Source organism: Anarrhichthys ocellatus, unplaced genomic scaffold (assembly GCF_004355925.1).
Source record: "Anarrhichthys ocellatus isolate YVR2014 unplaced genomic scaffold, GSC_Weel_1.0 scaffold1, whole genome shotgun sequence".
In the NCBI taxonomy this organism is placed as follows: Eukaryota; Metazoa; Chordata; class Actinopteri; order Perciformes; family Anarhichadidae; genus Anarrhichthys; species Anarrhichthys ocellatus.
Genome location: NW_022280031.1, coordinates 2696814 through 2717217, shown reverse-complemented (window position 1 = coordinate 2717217; position 20404 = coordinate 2696814). Strand labels below are relative to the sequence as shown.

At 37.9% G+C, this 20404-nt stretch overlaps 1 protein-coding gene across 2 annotated transcripts; it reads right to left on the bottom strand.

Annotated features, from left to right (window-relative positions):
• Positions 1–144: 144 nt before the first annotated feature.
• On the bottom strand, positions 145–16589 carry LOC116381720 (calcium/calmodulin-dependent 3',5'-cyclic nucleotide phosphodiesterase 1B). 2 transcript variants are annotated; one of them, XM_031844102.1, is made up of 14 exons: positions 16411–16589; positions 14300–14413; positions 12610–12792; positions 12089–12155; positions 11839–11955; positions 11216–11356; positions 10035–10135; positions 7997–8122; positions 7025–7126; positions 6729–6849; positions 4839–4920; positions 4549–4666; positions 3510–3646; positions 145–3030 (listed from the first exon to the last, which is right to left on the bottom strand). In XM_031844102.1, exons 1-14 carry the CDS (start codon positions 16461–16463, stop codon positions 2933–2935), a joined length of 1560 nt encoding a protein of 519 aa, XP_031699962.1. In that variant the 5' UTR covers positions 16464–16589; the 3' UTR covers positions 145–2932. The 2 variants fall into 2 exon arrangements, with proteins under 2 accessions (XP_031699962.1, XP_031699970.1); XM_031844110.1 differs by having other exon boundaries at positions 145–3021.
• Between the last annotated feature and the right edge of the window lie 3815 nt (positions 16590–20404).

Sequence of the window (20404 nt, the reverse complement as noted above, 5' to 3'; positions counted from 1 at the left end):
ACACACGTCTTGTCCTGCAATTTAGCTTGTTGGATGAGCGACCAAACATTCAGAAGAGAAGATTGCTCTGGCAAAGTCAGATTGCAGGCTTTTTAGGTAACTAGCTGCTCTGCTGCAGCACATTTAACAGCATGTAAACGTACATGCAAATGTGCAGTTAGATGATGGTGTGGTATTTACTCTTCAATACCACTGCTAACAACATGCTGTCTGCTCATGGTGTGGAGGCTACCAGGTCATTTCTTTTAGTTTGTCTCTCCAGAAGTCACCTACTAGCTGCTGTCAATCAAACACAGACGCGCCCCCAACTACTGAGAGGAAATGGAATATTTCTGATATTTTTATTCCTTTTAATAATAAGAAAAACTTTAAAACACATTTAAAATAAACAAAAACATTTTGACATTCATTTTGACTGCATGAAGGGATAACTAAATGTGATTTCTGTTGGACTTCAATGTAGCAAGTAATTACTGCTAATATCCCAATTAACAATGAGTCTGATTACAGTAATATACTAATAACCAAAATGTACAAATTGCACCCACTTTTTAACACTTGAATGCTTTTCTGGAAACTAAATGCTATCAAAAAACCTTTTCTGCATGGCACTGGATGAACAGTGACTTCTCTGTACTATGCTTTCATTTGTAGGGGAACTTATTTCAACAGAGAATCAAACATTTAAAATACCAGACAACGATTTTATTGACTGGCATTCCCTTTTCCTTTTCCTTTTGTTTGAAACAATGCCATTATAAAGTTGTCAACTCACTCTTAAATGTTATTTCATCTGTTATTTGTATCACTGAAGTGGCATTATTATGTACAGTAGATTATGTGACAATCCTTTCATGACACTCACATGAACACTTGACATGCCTGAAAGAAATAAAACAGACTGAAACAGTAAACTAAAGCCACTCTAGTATTGATAATTGCAATGACCACAATGAACAAGAAAGACAATGAAAACATTCCTGTGCAAGCTTTTGTTTTCTTCTTCTGCAGTATATTTATGGACCATGTAATGTTTGTTCTGTTTTTGAATGGTAATAGTGTACTTTACATGGATTTAATCTAGGGAGTTTTGTTCCAATTTTACTTGAATTGATTAATGATTACATCTGTAATCTAAATTTGTTTGATATAATAAAATGTTTAAATTGGTCATTGGCTGTTTTTCTTTCGTACTTATCTGGGAATTTTGCATCCAGTCAAGTTAAAAGTATGTTTGACAGTCAGACTCAACATGATGTCTGCTCCAAACAAAGTCTTTAATGTCCAAAGCATGTAAACAAGGACATGCTTTACTAATAAAACATCACAAATACTAGATATATTGGGAAAAGTCTCCAAAAACTTCAAGTTAAACTTCAAGTTTCTGACATCACTGCACGTCTTTAGAGGTTGCCTATATCCTAAAAATGGGCACTCTGCAAATAAATAATTCAAATGTACTCAGAGCCAGGAGCATAAAAACACGTACATTTTTCATACACAGGACTGTTTTGGGATTTTGGGTAAACTGGTAATTTAAACTACATGTGACATCTATACCGACATTTTCAAGTGCATTTGTGAGATTGATCCCTTCTATTGTAAGTTTCTGCTACTAAAGCATGTTGCAGGTGGATATGCTGCAGGATTTCCTGAGAGTAAAAGACTAAAGTTGCCGCTGTTGCAGTGTACGGTATACCTCTGTGGCGATGCTGCGTTTTCATCGAGAACCACCGTATGAGCACAAACATGCACGCTCGGTTGGACCATATACAAGGCGCAGAGAAGCTCGGATGACAGCACATATAGAGGGAGAGTGAATTAATTCTCTGCTCAGGATGATGCTCTTCTCCGCTATATCTTCATATAACAAATTGTTTTTTAGTGCTATATCAATGACATTCACATTTAGCACCTTCATTAGATCCAAACATGGTCATAATGTATGTGCTTCAAACATCACCTCTTACAGTCAAACTATTTTTGCTTGACTGAATTCTCGCAAGTGGTTTAATTCAATTCAATTCAATTTATTTTGTGTAGCCCAAAATTACAAATCACAAATTTGCATCGGTACAGGAAAATCTCCTCCAAAAAAACCTTTAACGGGGAGAAAAAAAGGATGAAACCTTAAGGAGAGCAACAGAGGAGGGATCCCTCTCCCAGGATGGACAGAAGTGCAATAGTTGTTATGTGTTTAATTTTTAAACACATAACAACATATTTTATTTTACTTTAAAAAGGGATTCCATATAAAAAAAGAAACATCTCGGACACCACTTGAGTTGGCCTTTTATGTCAAAATGTGCACTACGTTTTGGGCTGAAAACTAATTATTTTTATGGGTTTGCTGAATAAGCCACTGAATCTGTTGTAATTAATTTTGCAGACGTGGAACTAAATATAATAATTTAGTTTAGTTAAAATGATGCAAGATGGCAGCTTCAGTTCAATCAAAGATTAGGGCCTTAGACCTTGCAGTTAAATACTTTAAAATGTTTTAATCAAAAAACAACAAGGCACAATATCCACCATAACAAGGCCAGCCTTATAATGAATCATATGACACATATTGACATACGTACATTTCAACATTTATTGGTTTTATGGTTTTAACAATAAATGATTTGTGTACAGGTAAAACTATTACATGTAAAATGTTCCTTACAAGTGTTTCGGTGGCAAATTAAATTAATAACATGCACGATGCGGTATACCATGGCCAGCATGTACACTTTGCATTTAAATTATCAGAGTAAACTATAAAATAAGACATGAGGACATTTCTGTGAAAGATGAATTTAACCTTAAATAGCTCCCACAATCACCATATAAGAAGGATTTGTTACAAACAGTGACTCGGCATTAACCATCTTTGACGATATTCTATTTAAAAAAAAAAAAAAGAAGCACATAATAAATGAAGTTCTGTCTACTGTTTTGAATCTGTAGTGGGGTCTTGCAGGGATTTTTCTGACGGCCCCTCTTGTCTGGATCTCTGCACTTTTGTCACACTAGGGTCTGAAAATCCTGAAGGATATAGGAGATTGGAAAAGGCATTGGAAATTTTGTTAAACTGGATGGAAAACAATATCTGTATCTGTTAATCTCCTCATGAGATCGCTGTGAAATGATAGCAGATAACAAATCAAATCAAGGAGACGTAGAACATTTATGGGGCAGAGAGACTTTGGCTCTGCCAAATCTGTCACACATCTAGAACAAAGATATTGTATTTTGTTGGCAGATCTCAAACTTTTCATAGGGGATCATTTTAATTCTGAATTGTTGCAAAAGATGAGAGCAGAAAAGTACAACCATCTCTCAGGATTGTTATGTGGTAAGCCCTGCTGTAAATTAGATAGAATTGAGACTATCAATACATATTAAAATAAAGACATCAATAGAATTGAGACGTGTTGTTTATTTCTTCAATATTTCACCTTAACATAGATTATGTTTAAGTAAAATCATGTAAGATCATGTATGATAATAAATAAACAACGTACCATTTGAGCCACTTTCCTTCCATTTGAGCTTGTTGTCTTCGGTGTGTCGTGTCCAAGTGGAGCGGAAGCTCACCAGCTCAGCTGTGATATGAGCGAGACTCCACTGCAGACCTCTGGAGCTCTCCTTCCACAGATTACTGTTGAGAAATAACAGTGCTCTTAGAGATATTGTTTCTTTCTTTCATGTTTAGATAACTGTGCGTTTATCTATGACTATCTTTAACCAATTAAAAATAATTGTTGTATTTCCGTTGCCTTAGAATGAGCCATTTACATACATCTACGTACTTCTATCTATCTACATTCTACATCCTCTTTTGTCAGACAACACAAACACATAGGGCCATTCATGTTTTCGCATTCGCCGCCGTAGTTGGTTGCAATCTGCAACCTCACAGCAAGATGCTGCCAAATCCTACACACTAGACCTAAACGCCAGGAAAATGTTAACATTTTGGGAAATTACGCTTATTTGCTTTCTTGCTGAGAGTTAGATGAGAAGATTGTTAAATAAGAAGCTACAGGCAGCAGACAGTTAGCTTACCTTAGCACATGACTGGAAGCAGATGAAAACAGCTAACCCAGCTTCATCGTATGGTATTATAAAACATGCTTACCAGGAAGTCATTGCACATGGCAGAGAAAGACTGTACCATGACCACCTGTAAAACCACAACTTATCGTTCAGTAGTGATCTTTAGAGGGGCTGGCAGGGTAGGCAGATATATATTGTTTAGACCGTCACAATGTCGTCACCCATGGGTTTGTGGACTGACATTCTGAAACCTCGGGTTCAACATTTTGGCCATCGCCATCTTGGTTTTTTAACTTTTACCATCTTGTTTTTCTGTAACCAGAAGGTACATGAGATGGTGGAACTACTGTAAGTACAAGCAAACTCTGAACAAGTCATGAGTAATTTTGTCATACACATTCTATGCAGCCATTTCTGCATTGGCTTCACCTCTGAGACTCGGAAGTTGCCGCCTGAGTACAATGTACATTTCCAAAAAGGGTACAAGCCTTCTTAATGTGGTACCTGTGTCTGTTGCAGGGGTCTGGTGGACCTGGGTTTTCCTCCACCAAAGGAATAACAATCTTTTCAGCCATGTCCGTCAGCAGAGAGAATGTAGGATACACAATGAAGTCTATGAAACCTTTAAGAGAAAATGTCGTTTTTTTAAAGAAATCCAAATTTCTATGTCATCCAAGTAATATGACATATTTCACTGCTGTTTCAAGACTTTACCAAACGAGTGTGATGAAAATTAAATCGAAATATCATTGAGAAGAGGACTGAGTGAAAGAAACAGGTTTTGTGAGACATACCGATCTGAGACTCGGCTACCAGGGTGCTTTTTCGATCACACAGAGGAGAGAAGGGAAGGCCGAGCTCTGCCTCTCTATCACCCTGACAAAGATAGAAAGAGAGAGAAAAAACATCTTAAACAACATCCCACACGTCGCCTGGAAATAACTTTTTAAAGGGTATTTGACTGCAACACTCACCACCTGAGACTTTTGGATTGTTCAAAGAATATCAAGCTTTTGGTTTTTTTTTTTTTAAAGTAACACAAGTCGACAAAGAAGGAAGAGGGTAAGATTCTGCTGTAGTCCTGCTGTAGGCTAACCATTGTTCCAGACAGTGGCCAGACACTTTGAAAGCTACAGTTGTTGTTTTTATGCAGTTGTTTTTAGGCATTTGCTAATTCTTCTTTATCAATACAACTTTTACCTTCACCAACATGTTGCAAACTCGCAAATGTTTTCTTTCCCCAATAAATTAATGTTCATGTGATTGATTAGGTTATAGTGTAGTCCATAGGATAACAATAACATAAATATGTTTGACATATAATCTTCAGTAACTGCAGTCATTTTGACATAAGCTTACAAATTATTTACATGACTTAAAATAATGATGATGATGATGATGATGCTTATCATTAGCTTGTATTATAATGGCCCAGGAGGTTTGGGAGTTTTGAAAGGTATCATCACCATGTCAACAATAGTTTGGTATCTGACGCATTCGTTTCTCAGAGGATATTTTTCCAGACTTACATCTGGCATACAATCTGAGCTGGGAATGTTTAAAGTGGCTTCAAGCACACAAAGTACATGTTCAATAAACCTTTCAAAGAGTCTTTCCTCTGACTGTGTCTGCTTCATACCTGTGTTATTCATGTCGTTTTATTTAGCTCTGACTAATAAATCTCTTTGAAGGTTTCACATTCCCCTTTCTGACTTAGTTGAGTGATTTACAAAACTATCGAGCTGTTATTAGTTGTCCAACCTTTTGACTGATCAATCATGCCAAGATGACAACAGATCAAACCCTTCAGAGAAATAAAGATTTATAGTAGGACATAAAAGAACAGAGAAGAAATTATCTGAGCGTATGTGAAGTTAATGTACAATGCTTGACTGAAAATATTACACGTAAGATCTGACATCCACTCACAGTGAAACTTGACAGCAAACAACACAATAACTCAAAAGCCCTTCTAGTACGATTGACTGTACATTACATTATAATGCATTGTAGCATTCTGGCTTGTTTTCTATTGTTTTTGGCCATACAACAATAATCCATGCAGAGGTGGTCAAAATACATTTACTCAAGTACTACATCTAAGTACAATTTTGAGGTACTTGTAATTTACTTAAATATCTCCATGTTATGCTACTTATTTCTTCAATTATACTTATCTCAGAGAGTCATTTTGTACTTTTCACTTCGCAACATTTATTTAGCAGCTATAGTTATTTTTCAAACTAAGATTGTACATACAAAGCATATGCTTATGTTTTATAGAATATGATTCATTGTTACAGATTAATGATTATGAATTGGGGAAGATTTAGTCTAACTTGACCAATGACAACATAAAAGTACCACTGACATGTAAACACATCAATTCTAATGATCCAAAAATAAAACAGTACATAGTAGCTTTGCTAGTACTTTAACTTTTGATACTTAAAGTACATTTTGTTGTTGATACTTTTGTACTTTCACTCTGAATTTTGGATGCAGGACTTCTACTTGTAATGGAGTATTTTTATACTGCGTTGATGCTACTTTTACTGAAGTAAATTATCACTTAAAACTTCTTCCACAACTGAATCAAAGTGTGATAATAGTAACAGAATGAGATTAAGAGAAGGAGAGAAAGAGTCACACTGTCAGTTCAGGTTTATTATTAGAGTTCATACCTGCCTGAAAAACTCCTCCATCAGGGCCGTGGTCCAGCGAGAGTGCAGTGCCCAGGGCTTGGATGGATGGCTTATGTCAGCCGTGTGGAGTAACAGAGACAGTGCTTTTGGCTTGTCAATCCTGTTGAAAATACATGATGCACTTCTTGTTTTTGAAAAAAAGCAGACTTGACACCAGCGGGCTTGACACTAATTTCTCTTTTTTGGCAGGAATCATCCGAATCGCAGTTTATTTCATGGCCTCTTGGTTGTGCACCATAATGATGTGAACGAACAGCATAGTCCATTAGTGTTACCTTTCTTGTTGTTGTAGACAGGATTTCATCCCTTTGATTTGCAGTAAGTGGGAGGACATGTCTGTGGACAGCACCATCTCTATAACAAGTGATCGCAGCTCCCTAGAAACAAAAACACACAAAGACCTTGCACTATGGGAAGTAACTGTAGATGATAAAAACAGTAGACTCAATGGGGTAAGCTCTTTTAGATTTCCTGATGAATTTTCTTGTTCCCATGGTAGCTGATTGCTTTAAAAGCCCACTATATTATGCTGCTGGTGTTTTTCTTTGGTGATATCTGCAGAGCGCTTCCATGAATAAAACAGCCACATACTGTATGTGTGATATTTTAAGCATCAGCCTCCATGATTATACATTTTATATCAGTTTGAATATTTTCTCTTCACAAACTATGTTTCAGTGCAGGATGATTTTAGCTCACTGATGACATCTCTGATTGATGGATACTGCAGTCAGTATCTATCAAGCTCTATTCTATTGCTATTTAGTGGATGAGTCACAAATCAAAAATAGTAATGTGATCTTTTATTGATTTCTGAAGGAGAAATTTGATCTCAAGAGGTCAGAGGTCAGGGTCAGCTAGAGGAGCGGCCTTGTAACCGGTAAGGACTAAAAGTCTCATTTAACGACAATCCATGTCGGATGATATATGCCCCTGTGGAGCCCCTTTCTGTCCCCTTTCTGGCCAAAGCCCCTTTCACACTGAGGCACCATGTGGGGACAAACTTGTTCTGCAGGTGAAATTTTAATGCAATGTCCCCTTTAACTATTCTATGTTTACTTATCCGTTATTAGGGGGTTTAGATCTCCTCACAGAAGCCTTGTAGCTGCTCAGATTCTTTAAGAGCTCTTTTCTGCCAAGTCTGCGTAACTATTTTCCATAAATGGTCACTCTCTCGACCTAAGTTTCTCTGACTGAAACAACAGTAAGCAACAGAATTTAAGATGGTAAAAACATAGTCGTCTTACATCCATTCCTCTCTTGTCAAATTGGTGAAGATGTTCATTTGGTCGTCCTGCAGCAGGCGAAACGCTGCACTCAGGTGATGGCTTTCCTGTACCGACCGATCATTGTAGATCAACGCAAACTCTGACCTGGCAGATGGACAGTGAAAGAGCAAGAGAGGAGGAGATCAGCACAGAGAAGAGAAAGGGAGTTTACAGAGTGTTAATAAGCATTGAAGTGTAGTTGTACAATTCTGTTGTGGTGAAGAAGGGAGGAGGTGAGAATGAATGAGATAAAAAGAGAGTCCTCAGGGAGTAATCGAAGCACAATGACTGTAATGATGAACTTGAAGTGTGGAAGAGAGAGTAGGATGTGATAAAAACAGGCACCATGTGGGTATTAATGACTCAGTGTAGCAAGCTAATTAACTAATTTCTCAATTAGGCATTCTGTGTCCACTCATTTGCATAATCTACATTATTAGACGGGTAACAAAGTACATTGTGAAAAGATTTCCAATTAGTGATAATTTGGTCAACCAAACATAAAATAAAACACTTGTGAAAATGTCTTCAAAGAAAACATTCAGCTGTGTGCTAAAGTGCTCTTCTGGGGGCTGTTTAGTTTTATTCTTCACAGAGAGGGACGCCACAGTCAGCTTGAATTCATGATGGTTACAATGTTTTTCTAATTATTGTAACTTTTCATGGTAAATAAAAAAAAAAAACCCTCAAGTAAACTTTATTCTCCGGATCCGTAATTTCCAAATACATTTACTTTCATCGGACGAGATAGTGTCCTGGTAAAAACGATGTAATTTGGCTGTAATTATACTGGAAATCATTTGAAAGGATTTCCCCTTACCCTAAGGGAGGCAACTTTGTGAACAAGCGATTAAATAAATTGAACAATAAGGTCTAAATTAAGAAATTAATCTGTTTTGTCTTCTACAATGTTTTCTATGAAAAGTGATGGTTTTGAAGAACATTACAACATTAATTGTTGCACCTTTTAAGAAATAAATAAAACTTTGTTTCTTTCTTTGAGAACGTGCTTGCCTGTAGACACATTTAAAGGTCAGCTGAGCTGCTGTGCAGTGACTAAAGGATTATGATAGCAATTAATTATAATATGAATCAATTGATTAGAAATGTACCAATTAAACACTGTCCGTTCATTGTGTAATTACCACCAATTTTGGTCATTTTGAGGAGCGTTCAGATGAATTTACTGTCACTAATCAGTTAGGAAAATATAGGAAACTATAGTACCCATAAAATAAAGACTTACAGTAACAAACATACATAGAACATCTTGTAATAAAAGCTTTGTACCTTGACTCTTTTGGGATTTAATTCCCCTTTTTGGCATACATAGAAACTTCAAATGTAACCTAGTCTAGTCCTGCAGTGTTATACACAGGTTCATATGGACAGTGGAGAAGTGCATTCTGCAGCAGGAGAGGTTTAAAAGGTTTCTATGGATGTATTTGATACGTGACTACTTGTTACTAATTAATTAATTGTTACCAAGATGAATTCAATCTGACCACAGCTAATATTCCTCATAAAGTAAGAAACAACAGTTAAGTTATAACAGACAGTATTTCCAGCCTGCAGGACACTAACATGGTATATTTTGGGCGGAGTACGACTTTAGGATAGATACTGTTTGGGTTTATATTCTGAAAATAAGACATGTGTTCTTATTGTGGACGATAATTTTTTCCAAAATAAGGCATGATGATGGGTGCCAAGAGACTACGATCTTCAGCCCTCCTATGTGGAAAATCGACATCTAAAAATACTGCGTTCCCTCCATGAAGATGTGTTTGCTTTAGTGCTCTCTCTCTATTCACTCTTTCTAAAATTGCATCTAAGAAACACTACCTTACCAGTCCTACATTGCCAGACATCTCTTACTATTTTCACAACAGGATGCAGCATAAATATAAATATGTAAATATAAATATATATATATATATATATATATATATATATATATAGAGCCAGTGCTTTATAAGACAAGGTTAGTAAAATATGTTTCAGAATAGGAGCTTACTTTGTGTGGATGTGAAAGTTGTTTGTGGTCCCTGTGTGTTCATAGTCATGGATGGCTGCGGCAAATAGTGACGCCATCACCTCAAGCTCTGTCAGCCAGTGCTTGATAGATACAAGGGACAAAACAGATAGATATAAAAAACAAACTGTATGTGTAGCAGTGTGCTACACTGCTACACAGTGGATTGTGAGAGGAACAGTTCATAATCACTTTGATTGAAATGATGAGGCTTCTTTTTCTTATCGTCAACAAATCAAATGAAAAGATCAAAACCCACAAATCATTTTTCCTTTTAAGCATTACCTGTGTAGCCAAAGCCTGATACATCTTATATATATCCGTTGTTGTCCCAAAACATTAATAAAAGTTATATGCTAACATGCTGACTAGGACAATACTAAAATACAGATATTAAGCTTGCAGGTAAAATGTTAAAAACGGTTTTAAGACTAAGATGTGTTTCCTCATAGACTGTCATTGTATAAGTAATGGACAAATTAACATTTTGACTTGATGATGCCACTAGATTAAAAATTAAGAGATTATTTATCCAGTCAGCAATCCATCCAGTAACTGTTGAGACATTTCACTGAAAGCCACAAATGTCAGCCTCATGGTGGCGCTAGAAGAAAAATCACAGGATCACCAAAGTCATTAGGCTTCATCCTCTGTGGATCATGAATGCCTTTGCAAAATGTGTGGCCATCCATCCACATGACATTATTTCTATTATATTGAATACTCTAGAAGTGAACCAAATGTGTGTCAATGTGCAGCTGAAAATGATCAACAAAAGAGTGATGTTGTGTAAAGTTTGCTTAAAATGACAGTGGACAGCAGTTTTAGCCTTTTAAAAATAAAGGGCTATACATTTGTTACCTGTTTTTTAAAATTGAAATCTTCAGTAGGAACAAATGGGCGTGCAGCTGAGGGAAGTCTGACACAGACTAACGCATTGTTGATTTGGGTCTTTTCATGACATTGCTTGACAATAAGAAATTGAAAGTATTAAAAGACAGACTCAAGGTTAAGTTATGCTCAAATTCAGAACTAGTTCGTACAACCTCGGCCTATTCATTGGATGTGTAGACAATTGAGACAATATACAAAAACACCAGTCTCATCCTTTTAAAATGTGATGCAGCACCAAAATAAATTGTATTTAGGTGAGCCAGGTGTACCACGAGTCCAGAGCGCAGAAGCAGGCAGTGCAGCGTCTGAGTCACATCAGCAGCATGAACGTGGCTGTGGTAGGGGTTTTTGTGTTTGCTGTATCCTCTCTCCAATGCAGACAGGAACTCTGTCAGACATGAGATGGGAATCTGCAAAGGGCATAACTTAATCATTAAAGTCACAGTCAAGCTTTGAAATCCAATGTTCACAAAGTTTGTGTCAACAATAAAAGCTAAGGCAGTTGTAATAAAGTCGTGGCTATGGATTGACAGGGTTTACAGTATGATGCATGTGATTTGCACACGTAATCTGGCAAACCCATTCCAAATTGATAATAAAACCCATATCGATGGCCAAAAAGCAAAACCTCCTATCTGAAAAATGCCTGGATCATTTTGCAGATAGGATATTTTGCACTTGGTGCGCTTTTGCGCTTTGGCCCTCGATATGCCTGATTAAATCTGCAGTTACAACACACATTTCCCAAAATAGCTGCGGTTACAGAAAAATAATTATCATATTACTGCAAAATTTGTTATCGAAAGCACTGATGTTCTTACATTTCTATCATAACAAATTTTATGGGAAGTGCAATATATAAACTGTGCAATAAAGTCCAACGTTAAAAGACCTTAAAACGGCTGTTGAGGCCATATCTGGTGATCAGCTCAAAGAACAGAGTTCGTAGGGAGTGATCAGAGCTGGCGGAGTTCAGAGCAAACACGTCAAAGCTCCAGCGGTCAACATCCTGAAGAAAAGGAGGGTAGAGTAAATGTGTTATTGGTACATACTTGTGATGTGTATACAATCCCTTTTGTGATGTCCGATTTATTGCAAAAACACTCGACGCGTGGAGAGATTGATGATTAGTGGAGGCTTACCCTGAGGCAGTTTACGACCACTGCAGGTTCGTCTGGCATGGCGGCAGTGTAGGCCCTCTTGAACATCCTGAAATAATGCAGTGTTTATGTTGAGTTCAGTTAAAGTTCAGATGTTGACACTGTGCAGCTAACTCGTCTCAGGAGCTGTTTATATAAATCCTCCAAAGTCCCTGTCCCCTTTGCAAGGATGTTTTAAAGAGAAAAGGAGGCTAATGTTTCACAGTGCAGTGCAGCTGTCTGTGTTTTCTGTGGCTGTGTGAGTAACAACACGGCATGAGCTTATATTAGAGTTACAGGACAGATGTGAAAGTCAGTCATTTACAATGTGAGTTTTATAGTATGAGATTATAGTTTCCTCATTTTATTGAGTCTCATATACAAAACATATAGCTGTGTGACTGGCTCTGTTTCTTCTCTGCAGCAGCTGCTTTATTACAGACAAGTATCAAACATCCTGACTAATCATAAATACAAAGCATGACCCTATAAATAGAAGATAAAATTAACAAGTGTTATTTTACCTCTCCACAAATATCCCAGCCTGCACTGCATGCACAATGCTGCGGAACTTGGGCTTCTCATCTGGGCGTCGTACAGGCCGCCGAACCCTCTGGGTGAAGGTGGAAGCCAGCCAGTCGGTGACCTCTGAAGGCACGCCGTCTGACTGCAGCTGCTGAAGGTCGTCCTCAGACTCCAGACACTGCCTGAGAGAGACAACACACAAGGGTGTGACAACATAGTCACAGACAGCAAATACTGGATAAAAGCTCTATAGGTCGCTGTGTCCAAAATCACTCCCTATTCATGATGCACTATATTTAACACCATTTCATTCGAGTGTGTTAATACAGCGTTCACTATATAGCGCCCACTGCTTTCTGCTAAAGTTATGTGACTCAAAATGATGTGCCGTCCGAAATCTCAATTGTGTGCTCATTATAGAGTAAATCCTGGAATGTCTCTTATATAGGGAGTAGTGAAAAAGAGAGTGAAGAAGTGATGTAGTGTGTTAGACCCATATACTGTATAAATTGAGGACATAGTTTCTGTGATGTCAACCATAGGTTGGCTGGGGAGCCGTTGTGAAGCTCAAAGTGGGTGACTCCAGGCGTCGCACTCTAAAATTGGAAAGAGAGGTGAATCGTTGGAGCTGAGGCGAGTTAGGGCGACAGCAGAGCAGATAGCGAGCAGATAGTGACCTCAAACCGCACCCACCTGTCACTCAAAGCTGTAATTCTTGATGTAATGTAAACGGGCAAGTTGTATAAAAATTTATCCCGTACAGTTGTCATAAACAAAGATATTAGCTAACTGTTTTCTGTACAAGGCTGTAAACATGTTTACTTTGGAGGTTGACTCCCGTGTTGGCTTCATTTCTCAGCACTGCAGGTTACGGCTCAGTTAGACCTTTTCAGTGGAAACATGTCTCATGTGATCACGATGAAACTATTCCACAGTAGTGCTTATGATATCCATTAACTTTTAAAGGAAACAATCCAGTCAGTTTACAGTTTATTCATGTGTAACCACATTAGTGTAACAGCAACACATTAGTTTAACGGCAGAACAATTACTGTTTTCCTGAAATTTTAAAAGTGACTTATTGTAGATGGTCTTTTTTTTAAATTAATGCCAATATGTGAAAGATTCATGACTTTTTTTGGCGTTTTTGTATCTGATAATCAGTGTTACACTGATATTTACAGGTGCCTTGTTAGTTATTTGAGGGCACCAGACAAAGGAAAGCAATCCATAAGTGCTTTTATTTTTCAATAAATACATCTTTTCAGATAAATAACAAGTGATACTGTCGCCTAACAACCCCCTATAAGAGTTTCTTTTGGGTGCGCCAGTTTTCTCATGGCATGCAGGTTTGCAAATTTGGTGACACAAAATTGCCCATTTACAGTATGTGAGAGTGAATGGTTGTCTTAATGTGTTAGCCATGTGACCGTCAACCTTTTTGGGGTGTACCCCACTTCATGCCCAGTGTGAACGGATGGGCTTCAGGCCCCTGCGACCCTGCTAAAGATAAGTGGCTATAGTAACAGTTTCATATAGTTCTAGTCTTTTACGCCCTTTCAGGCCATTTGTGGAACCTTTATGCTCATTTGCATTTTTACTATGCAAGTTCAAATTAATGACCTGTTCACTGAAAGAGCTAAAAGAGAGCAGAAAATATCAACATCATATTATTCCACTATATTCTACCTTGATCCATCGAGATAAACTGCCTCCAGTAATGACGCTGTGAAATCCAGATTCTTTTTGATTTCTTCAAAGTCAACATCTTTCTCCTCCAGCTGCTTGAGCATGCTCCTCAGCCTGGAAGGAAACACAGTCATTTATCTGGATGTGAACACAGCAAAATAAAAAGGCAGATGCAGTGCTGTAACTGTTTTCACCTCTCAAAACAGCAGTTGCCGAGAGGTAATAGTTGTGTGAAAATGGTTGGAGGTTACAGCAGTTTGGCATCAAAGTCTTCACCTTACATCCCACCGGATACAGCAATAAAAGTTATAGCTCCAAAAGTAAGCTCAGTTTGTACAAAATGGGCACTTTGTGTGAAACAAGCTTTCTAAGCACAGCTCTTTAAATTGACAACACAAATTGACAAGATTGTCTTGAGTTAGAGAAACGATCGCTTTAACAGGTTGAGAAATCTTCCTGAAAGGAAAGAGTTCATTTGGAAGTGATTGAAATGCCAAGCTGTCCAAAGAAAGCCAGTGGCAAAAGGGTATCATTAGTGCCAAATCTTCCATGAGAGGAAAACTTCCCATGGTTGAGGTCTTATGTAACCCACATTTTGTCAAAGTGGGCTCCAAGAAAAATTATGTTTTTGAGTCTTGGCCACATTCTGATCTTGTCTGAGAACATGTTGCTCAATTTGAAATGTTAAATCGAATTACCATAGAGAACTTTTGGAACAGAATTAATCTCCTGCAGCGCGATAAAAAGCAAATGCTGTAGCACATGTTACAAAGTTGCCCACCTGCAGCGTGTTAATGTAATCTCATCACAGTAGTAAATCCAAAAGCTTTCACAGCAGCATAAAGCTCTGATGAAAAATATCACCTGTAGTCTATAGAAGTGGAATCTTTCTATCTTTTTCTGATTGGATTTTTATTTTTTCTGTAGTCATTTGAAAGAGATTAACTTGATCTGATAACACAGATGATTTCTCTTAAACATGTTGTTGTGCTGCGTGTACGCTAACGTGACCAGAAGGATTGTGTTCAAACCGCGCCATGGAGACAACTCCTTGGGATGAGACGCTCACAGCTTTTCAAGTGTTTATCACGCTGGCAGAGGCTTTCAAAAGCTGTTGAGTCATATAAATAGCATGCATCTGAATGCCACCGCTCACTTTCAATCTCAAGTAATCTTTCATGATAACACAGTCTTTTTTGTTTCAGCTGTTCACAGTAGAAGAGCCTCTAGACAGGACGTTTACAGGAAATTACTTGTCAAGTGCACTTGTGAAACTATGTTTATAGAGAGAAATGACAAATCCTCCTTTGGCCAGGCTTTGTTGAATCTACACATAGTGCCATTTTTACTAGGTGCACAGCAATAGAAGAGTTTGAATGGTATCAGATGTGTCAGCACAAATTAAAATAGAAATATATTCATGTGTTTGCATGAATTTTATTGAGAATGAAAATGCTAACATGAACCCATATCAGATCATATTTCATACCATCATAAAATTGCTATGAATTGAAACAAAAAAAAGACTTTCATGACATGAGAAATGTATAAATTTATGGCAAACAATAACCGCAGCTCTGAACACTGCAGACACTAATACATAATTGTGTTAATCAAAACAAAACCACATGACCTATCACTTCTGCAGCACATTTTCCTACCACAGAAAAAGCATGAGTAAAGATGAGTGTTCACACAACCACTTGGAGTGACAAGTGTTTGCTCTCATGCTGCTAAGTGTAGTTGGAGAAAATATTGATGAATGCATGAAATATGTAAAATCTCTTGCAAATTAAAAATAAGAGGGCAACTCTATTGTTTATAGGATACTTTTCAAGGTAAAGATATAATTCTTTGAGTCAAAACATCTGCAGAGTGCTGCTGCATTATCACTCATCACTGTGCTGTACAGGTTGTATTTTTGACTCACATATTTCCACTGGTGCAAAACAAGAAAACTCCTACATCAGAATGTGATGCAGACCGCCTTACATTTAAAGATGTAGCATGTTTGGTGAAGTGCCCCAGCATTATTAATTCGGTCACAGAACAGCTAGACGTGTAGGTATCTAACTATGATATCATCAGTGCTAATCTTTACCCTGTCTTACCTAGAGATGGGGATCTGCAGCCGTTTCTTACGGATTCGCACCAGTTCAGCCATTCCACACTCAAGCTGTGCCCTAATGGACCCCAGAGTTCAACAAGAAAAACAATAACAGGACAAAAAAAAAGGAAAATGATTGCAGAGGCTCTAAGCAGAAAAGTTCTCCAAACCACCAACGCAAACTTTGTGTGTCCTGAGACAGACTTCTGTTTCACCAGCTCTCCCACCCACTTCTGGGGGGACCGACTCCACTTCACTCTGATTGGTTACGCAGGCCCAAACTGTGTCAGTGTGTGTGTGTGTGTGTGGGGGGGAGGAGACTGCGTCTTTGTCAGTGAGTGAGTGTTTGTGTATACGTGTACACACGTTGAGTGAAGTGTGAGTGAGTTGACCTCACTCACTGATGAAGTGTTGACTGCGAGGCTTTCAAGCCGCGTGTACTCAAATCCCCGATGAGAATTTTCCACCGCAGCCGCAAATTAGGGAACTACACAGTCTTTCACTGAAACCCACCAGAGTTACCCGAACCAAAATACATAAACAAAGCTTGTCCCCGAAAGCCACCCACAACAGCTAGATAGGTTAACTGCTGTGCTTGATACTGCACTGCACAGGAAATAGCCACCCAAACATTTAAATGCATTTTCTTTGACTGCTTTGACTGCTTCTTTTTTTTACTAATCTGTTTTAGTTGTTGATTCGCAGAATTCACCTTGCAAAAAGAAAATAAATATGGTGTCAGAGACCTTTTTTACAAAATAAAAAAAGTGCAGCCACAGAGCCAGCAGTGGCACCTTCAATCAACAGCACAGATCCTCAAATCATAATTAGGATCATATCAACAATTTACTTTATAAGTGGTGTCAAAACATTTTTATTGGAAATGTCACAACAACAAAACTCAGTGTTTTCTGGGCAGTAAAAAGAACAAACGTGTTTTTGTCCAGACACCAAAAATGGAAAGCACACAAACCTTCAAGATCAGACGAGACAATGAACGTCGTCCCTAAACACTTTTATAGTTCTAGGTCCTAAATGCATTACCGGTCTTTATTTATAGAGTATTGTGAGAGCTGTGCGACAACGTGGCTTGCATGGGAAAACCCCCTGCCTGCTGTTCGCCTCCCTCCTTGCTTGTCTTGCTTTGGCTGCTGGGTCAGACTGACTCTCATGCTCCCATGCTCTTTGACATGGCTCAACATATTGCAAAAATGATGAGAAGTAACATCGCAACATATGATTCTCCATCTCCTGTGTCACTTTGAGCTTTTTTGCTTTCACCAACATGTTTTAATGTAGCAAAAAAAGAGAATCAAGAATGCCAAAGAATGATTCTCCTGCGATAGACTTACACAGCATTCCAACTGTAATGTCAATTCAACATTTAAGAAGAGTAATTAATCTAGTGTCACTTACAATCCTTTAAAAACTCAATACGGTCTTCCCTTTGTGTGCTTGCCAGCCGCTTGCTTTACACCCTAAACTGTTTTATTTATTTTTTCTCCATCCGTCTCCCTCTGATAATGACGATCCCTCTGATCTCTCTCTCTACCTGTCTGTCCACTCAGTGATATGTGCCAATTATTACTCACTATGCCTACACTTCAGGGAGAGAAATCTGACTCTGTGGCACCATAAATCATCTAAATGTGATGTGTCTCTGCGTGGGAACTAGATGTTCAAGAGACTGAGGGTACTGAGGGGCACGGAGAGTGGAATCAAAGGGATTTTACCCAAGTCAAAGGGTTTTTTGACTGAATACAATGGTCAAAGGGTCAAAGGCTTATTATATCAAGTTTCTCTTGGATGAACCTTATACCAAGTCAACCATGTTAGTTCGAGAGAGTATTCTGCTACCTCACCATACATCTCTCCTTTAAGGAACAGTATTTCTCTTGTTCTAAATAATCCACAAAATATGCTGCAAATCATTTTATCGGAACTACTTTTCACCAAAGAAATAGTCCTTGAACACTATCGACAGTGTGTCTTATGGATCACACAGAGTGACAAGGACATTGTCTCTTTGAAGATATGTTAATATATACAGTATATATATTTTTTGTTTTTTGCCACATTAGCAGTGTGACTCCGTTGCAATGTCGCTCGGTCAGTCCACCAGTTTGGTTAGAACTCATTTCTCTACCACTATTGATGTGCTTTGCCATGAAACTTTGGTGATCTCTTGAATTTCCCTCTAAGTCTGTCATTCGGTCAAATTTTTAATTCGTCCAATAGTTTGATTCATGACCAAACTCTTGCAAAACTAACTTTGCATTTAGAGCTCATTAACTAATCTTATGTTACCATGCAAAACTAAGATAGTGAAGGTAAGAGGTATTGTGAACAGCAAGTAAGCATTATTATTGCGAGGATGTTACAATCTGAGCATTGCCATTCCGACGATATGGTTTCTATCTTAAATTTGAACTTAAACATGAAGAAACCGTGAAATGTGAAATCAGTAGCGTTACGGGAGAAAATCTGTAAATTATTTAGTTTGTTTGTAATTCATTAAACATTGAACTGGTCTTAAAATAGACAACATCCTAATTACTGTATTTTAGTTGTCATATCATTGATGAGAACCATCACAAGTCTACATGTTGCAAAAGAAAACACAGTGACACCTCACTGTACATGACACCATTCACTGAATAAACAAATCTAACTCTTCTGCTACTTTATGGTCCACAACAACGCCAGACTGAAAACTTTAGTAAAGTGTACAGTAAAGTAAACCAATAAAGGCAGTCTTACCGTTCCAGTGTGGTCCGCCTTGTCACAAGACTGAGATGTCTATCAGCTGCTCTGTGTATATTGCAAGTCGGTGTCATGACCCTCGGCTCTGAACGCTGCTGAAGACAATTTGTGGGTGTGTGTGTGAAAGTGTTACAGAAACACAGAATGAGCTTTGTGCCTGTATGTGTTACTGTAAATCCAGCATGTGTCCTCTGTTTGAATGTGTGTATATAGTGCTGTAGTTTATGTTAATCTATGCTGCTCTGTGTTTACACTCTCGGTTGTATTTATACTGTATTTTGCGGTGTGTGTACAGTATGTGTGTGTGTGTGTATGATGCCAAGTGTCAGGAGAGGCTCTGTGTCACCAACACAATCAGCAGAGAGACTTATTTCAGGACCAGTTTCCACCATTAACTGTCCTCAGGGTCTAAGGACAGGATCCACTGTTAATTTGCATGCAGAGCCTTATAACGTTTCTTGCTGATGAACAAGACTGGTGGCAGGTTGGTAAGGTTAGTGAGTGTTAGTGTGGAGTTGAAAGATATTTTACTTATTTAACTTTAATTTATCCAGGATAATAATTATCCAGGATTATCCAATTGGGATTTAAGATCTCTTTTCCAAGGGGACCACACAGGCTTAACAGACCTAAAAACAAAAAGTAAAAAAAAAAATCATAAAAAATTCACATGGAAGCGACAAGTAGCAGACTTCAAACAAACAGCAAATGACATCAACGAGTTAGTGTCATTCACCAGAACAACATCAATAGACAGACACGGTCAACTAAGCCAGGTATTAGTAGTAGGTAATAGTAGTAAGCCAGGTATTTTTTGACTTTTTGGCTCTCTTACTACAATGTATTTATTCATTGACTTTTAATTTAACTGTCAGTTGTGTTGCATGTTAAGATTTTTTTCAAGTAATGATTGTGTGTGTATCCTCCAGAAAAGTGCTGGAGGAAACAGCTGGAGAATGACAGCGAGGCCAATCCGAAGCAGCTCAGTCAGCTCTAAGATGACATCGATGCTGGACGAATTAGGCATAAGGAAACACCAGTGAAGCAAAATATTGTCTTGATACTTTGATAGCAAGTATAGTATCCCATAAATAATCTTAAAGTATGATATGTCATAAAAAAGCCAAATTATAGTATGCCAGGAATATGTCAAAAATAATATTATAGTATAGTAAGTCATTACTAATTTCATAATATTGTCTGTCATTTACAAAATCATGACAAAAATAGTGTTT

Bases quoted from the DNA above. Each gene is read 5' to 3' on its own strand.
- LOC116381720 (XM_031844102.1), bottom strand. From the start codon at position 16,463: ATGGCTGAACTGGTGCGAATCCGTAAGAAACGGCTGCAGATCCCCATC. The intron at 14,414-16,410 runs GTAAGACAGGGT...GTTTCCTTCCAG, and splicing joins CTGCAGATCCCCATCTCTAG to GCTGAGGAGCATGCTCAAGC. The intron at 3,647-4,548 runs GTACCACATTAA...ATTTCTCAACAG, and splicing joins GACCCCTGCAACAGACACAG to TAATCTGTGGAAGGAGAGCT.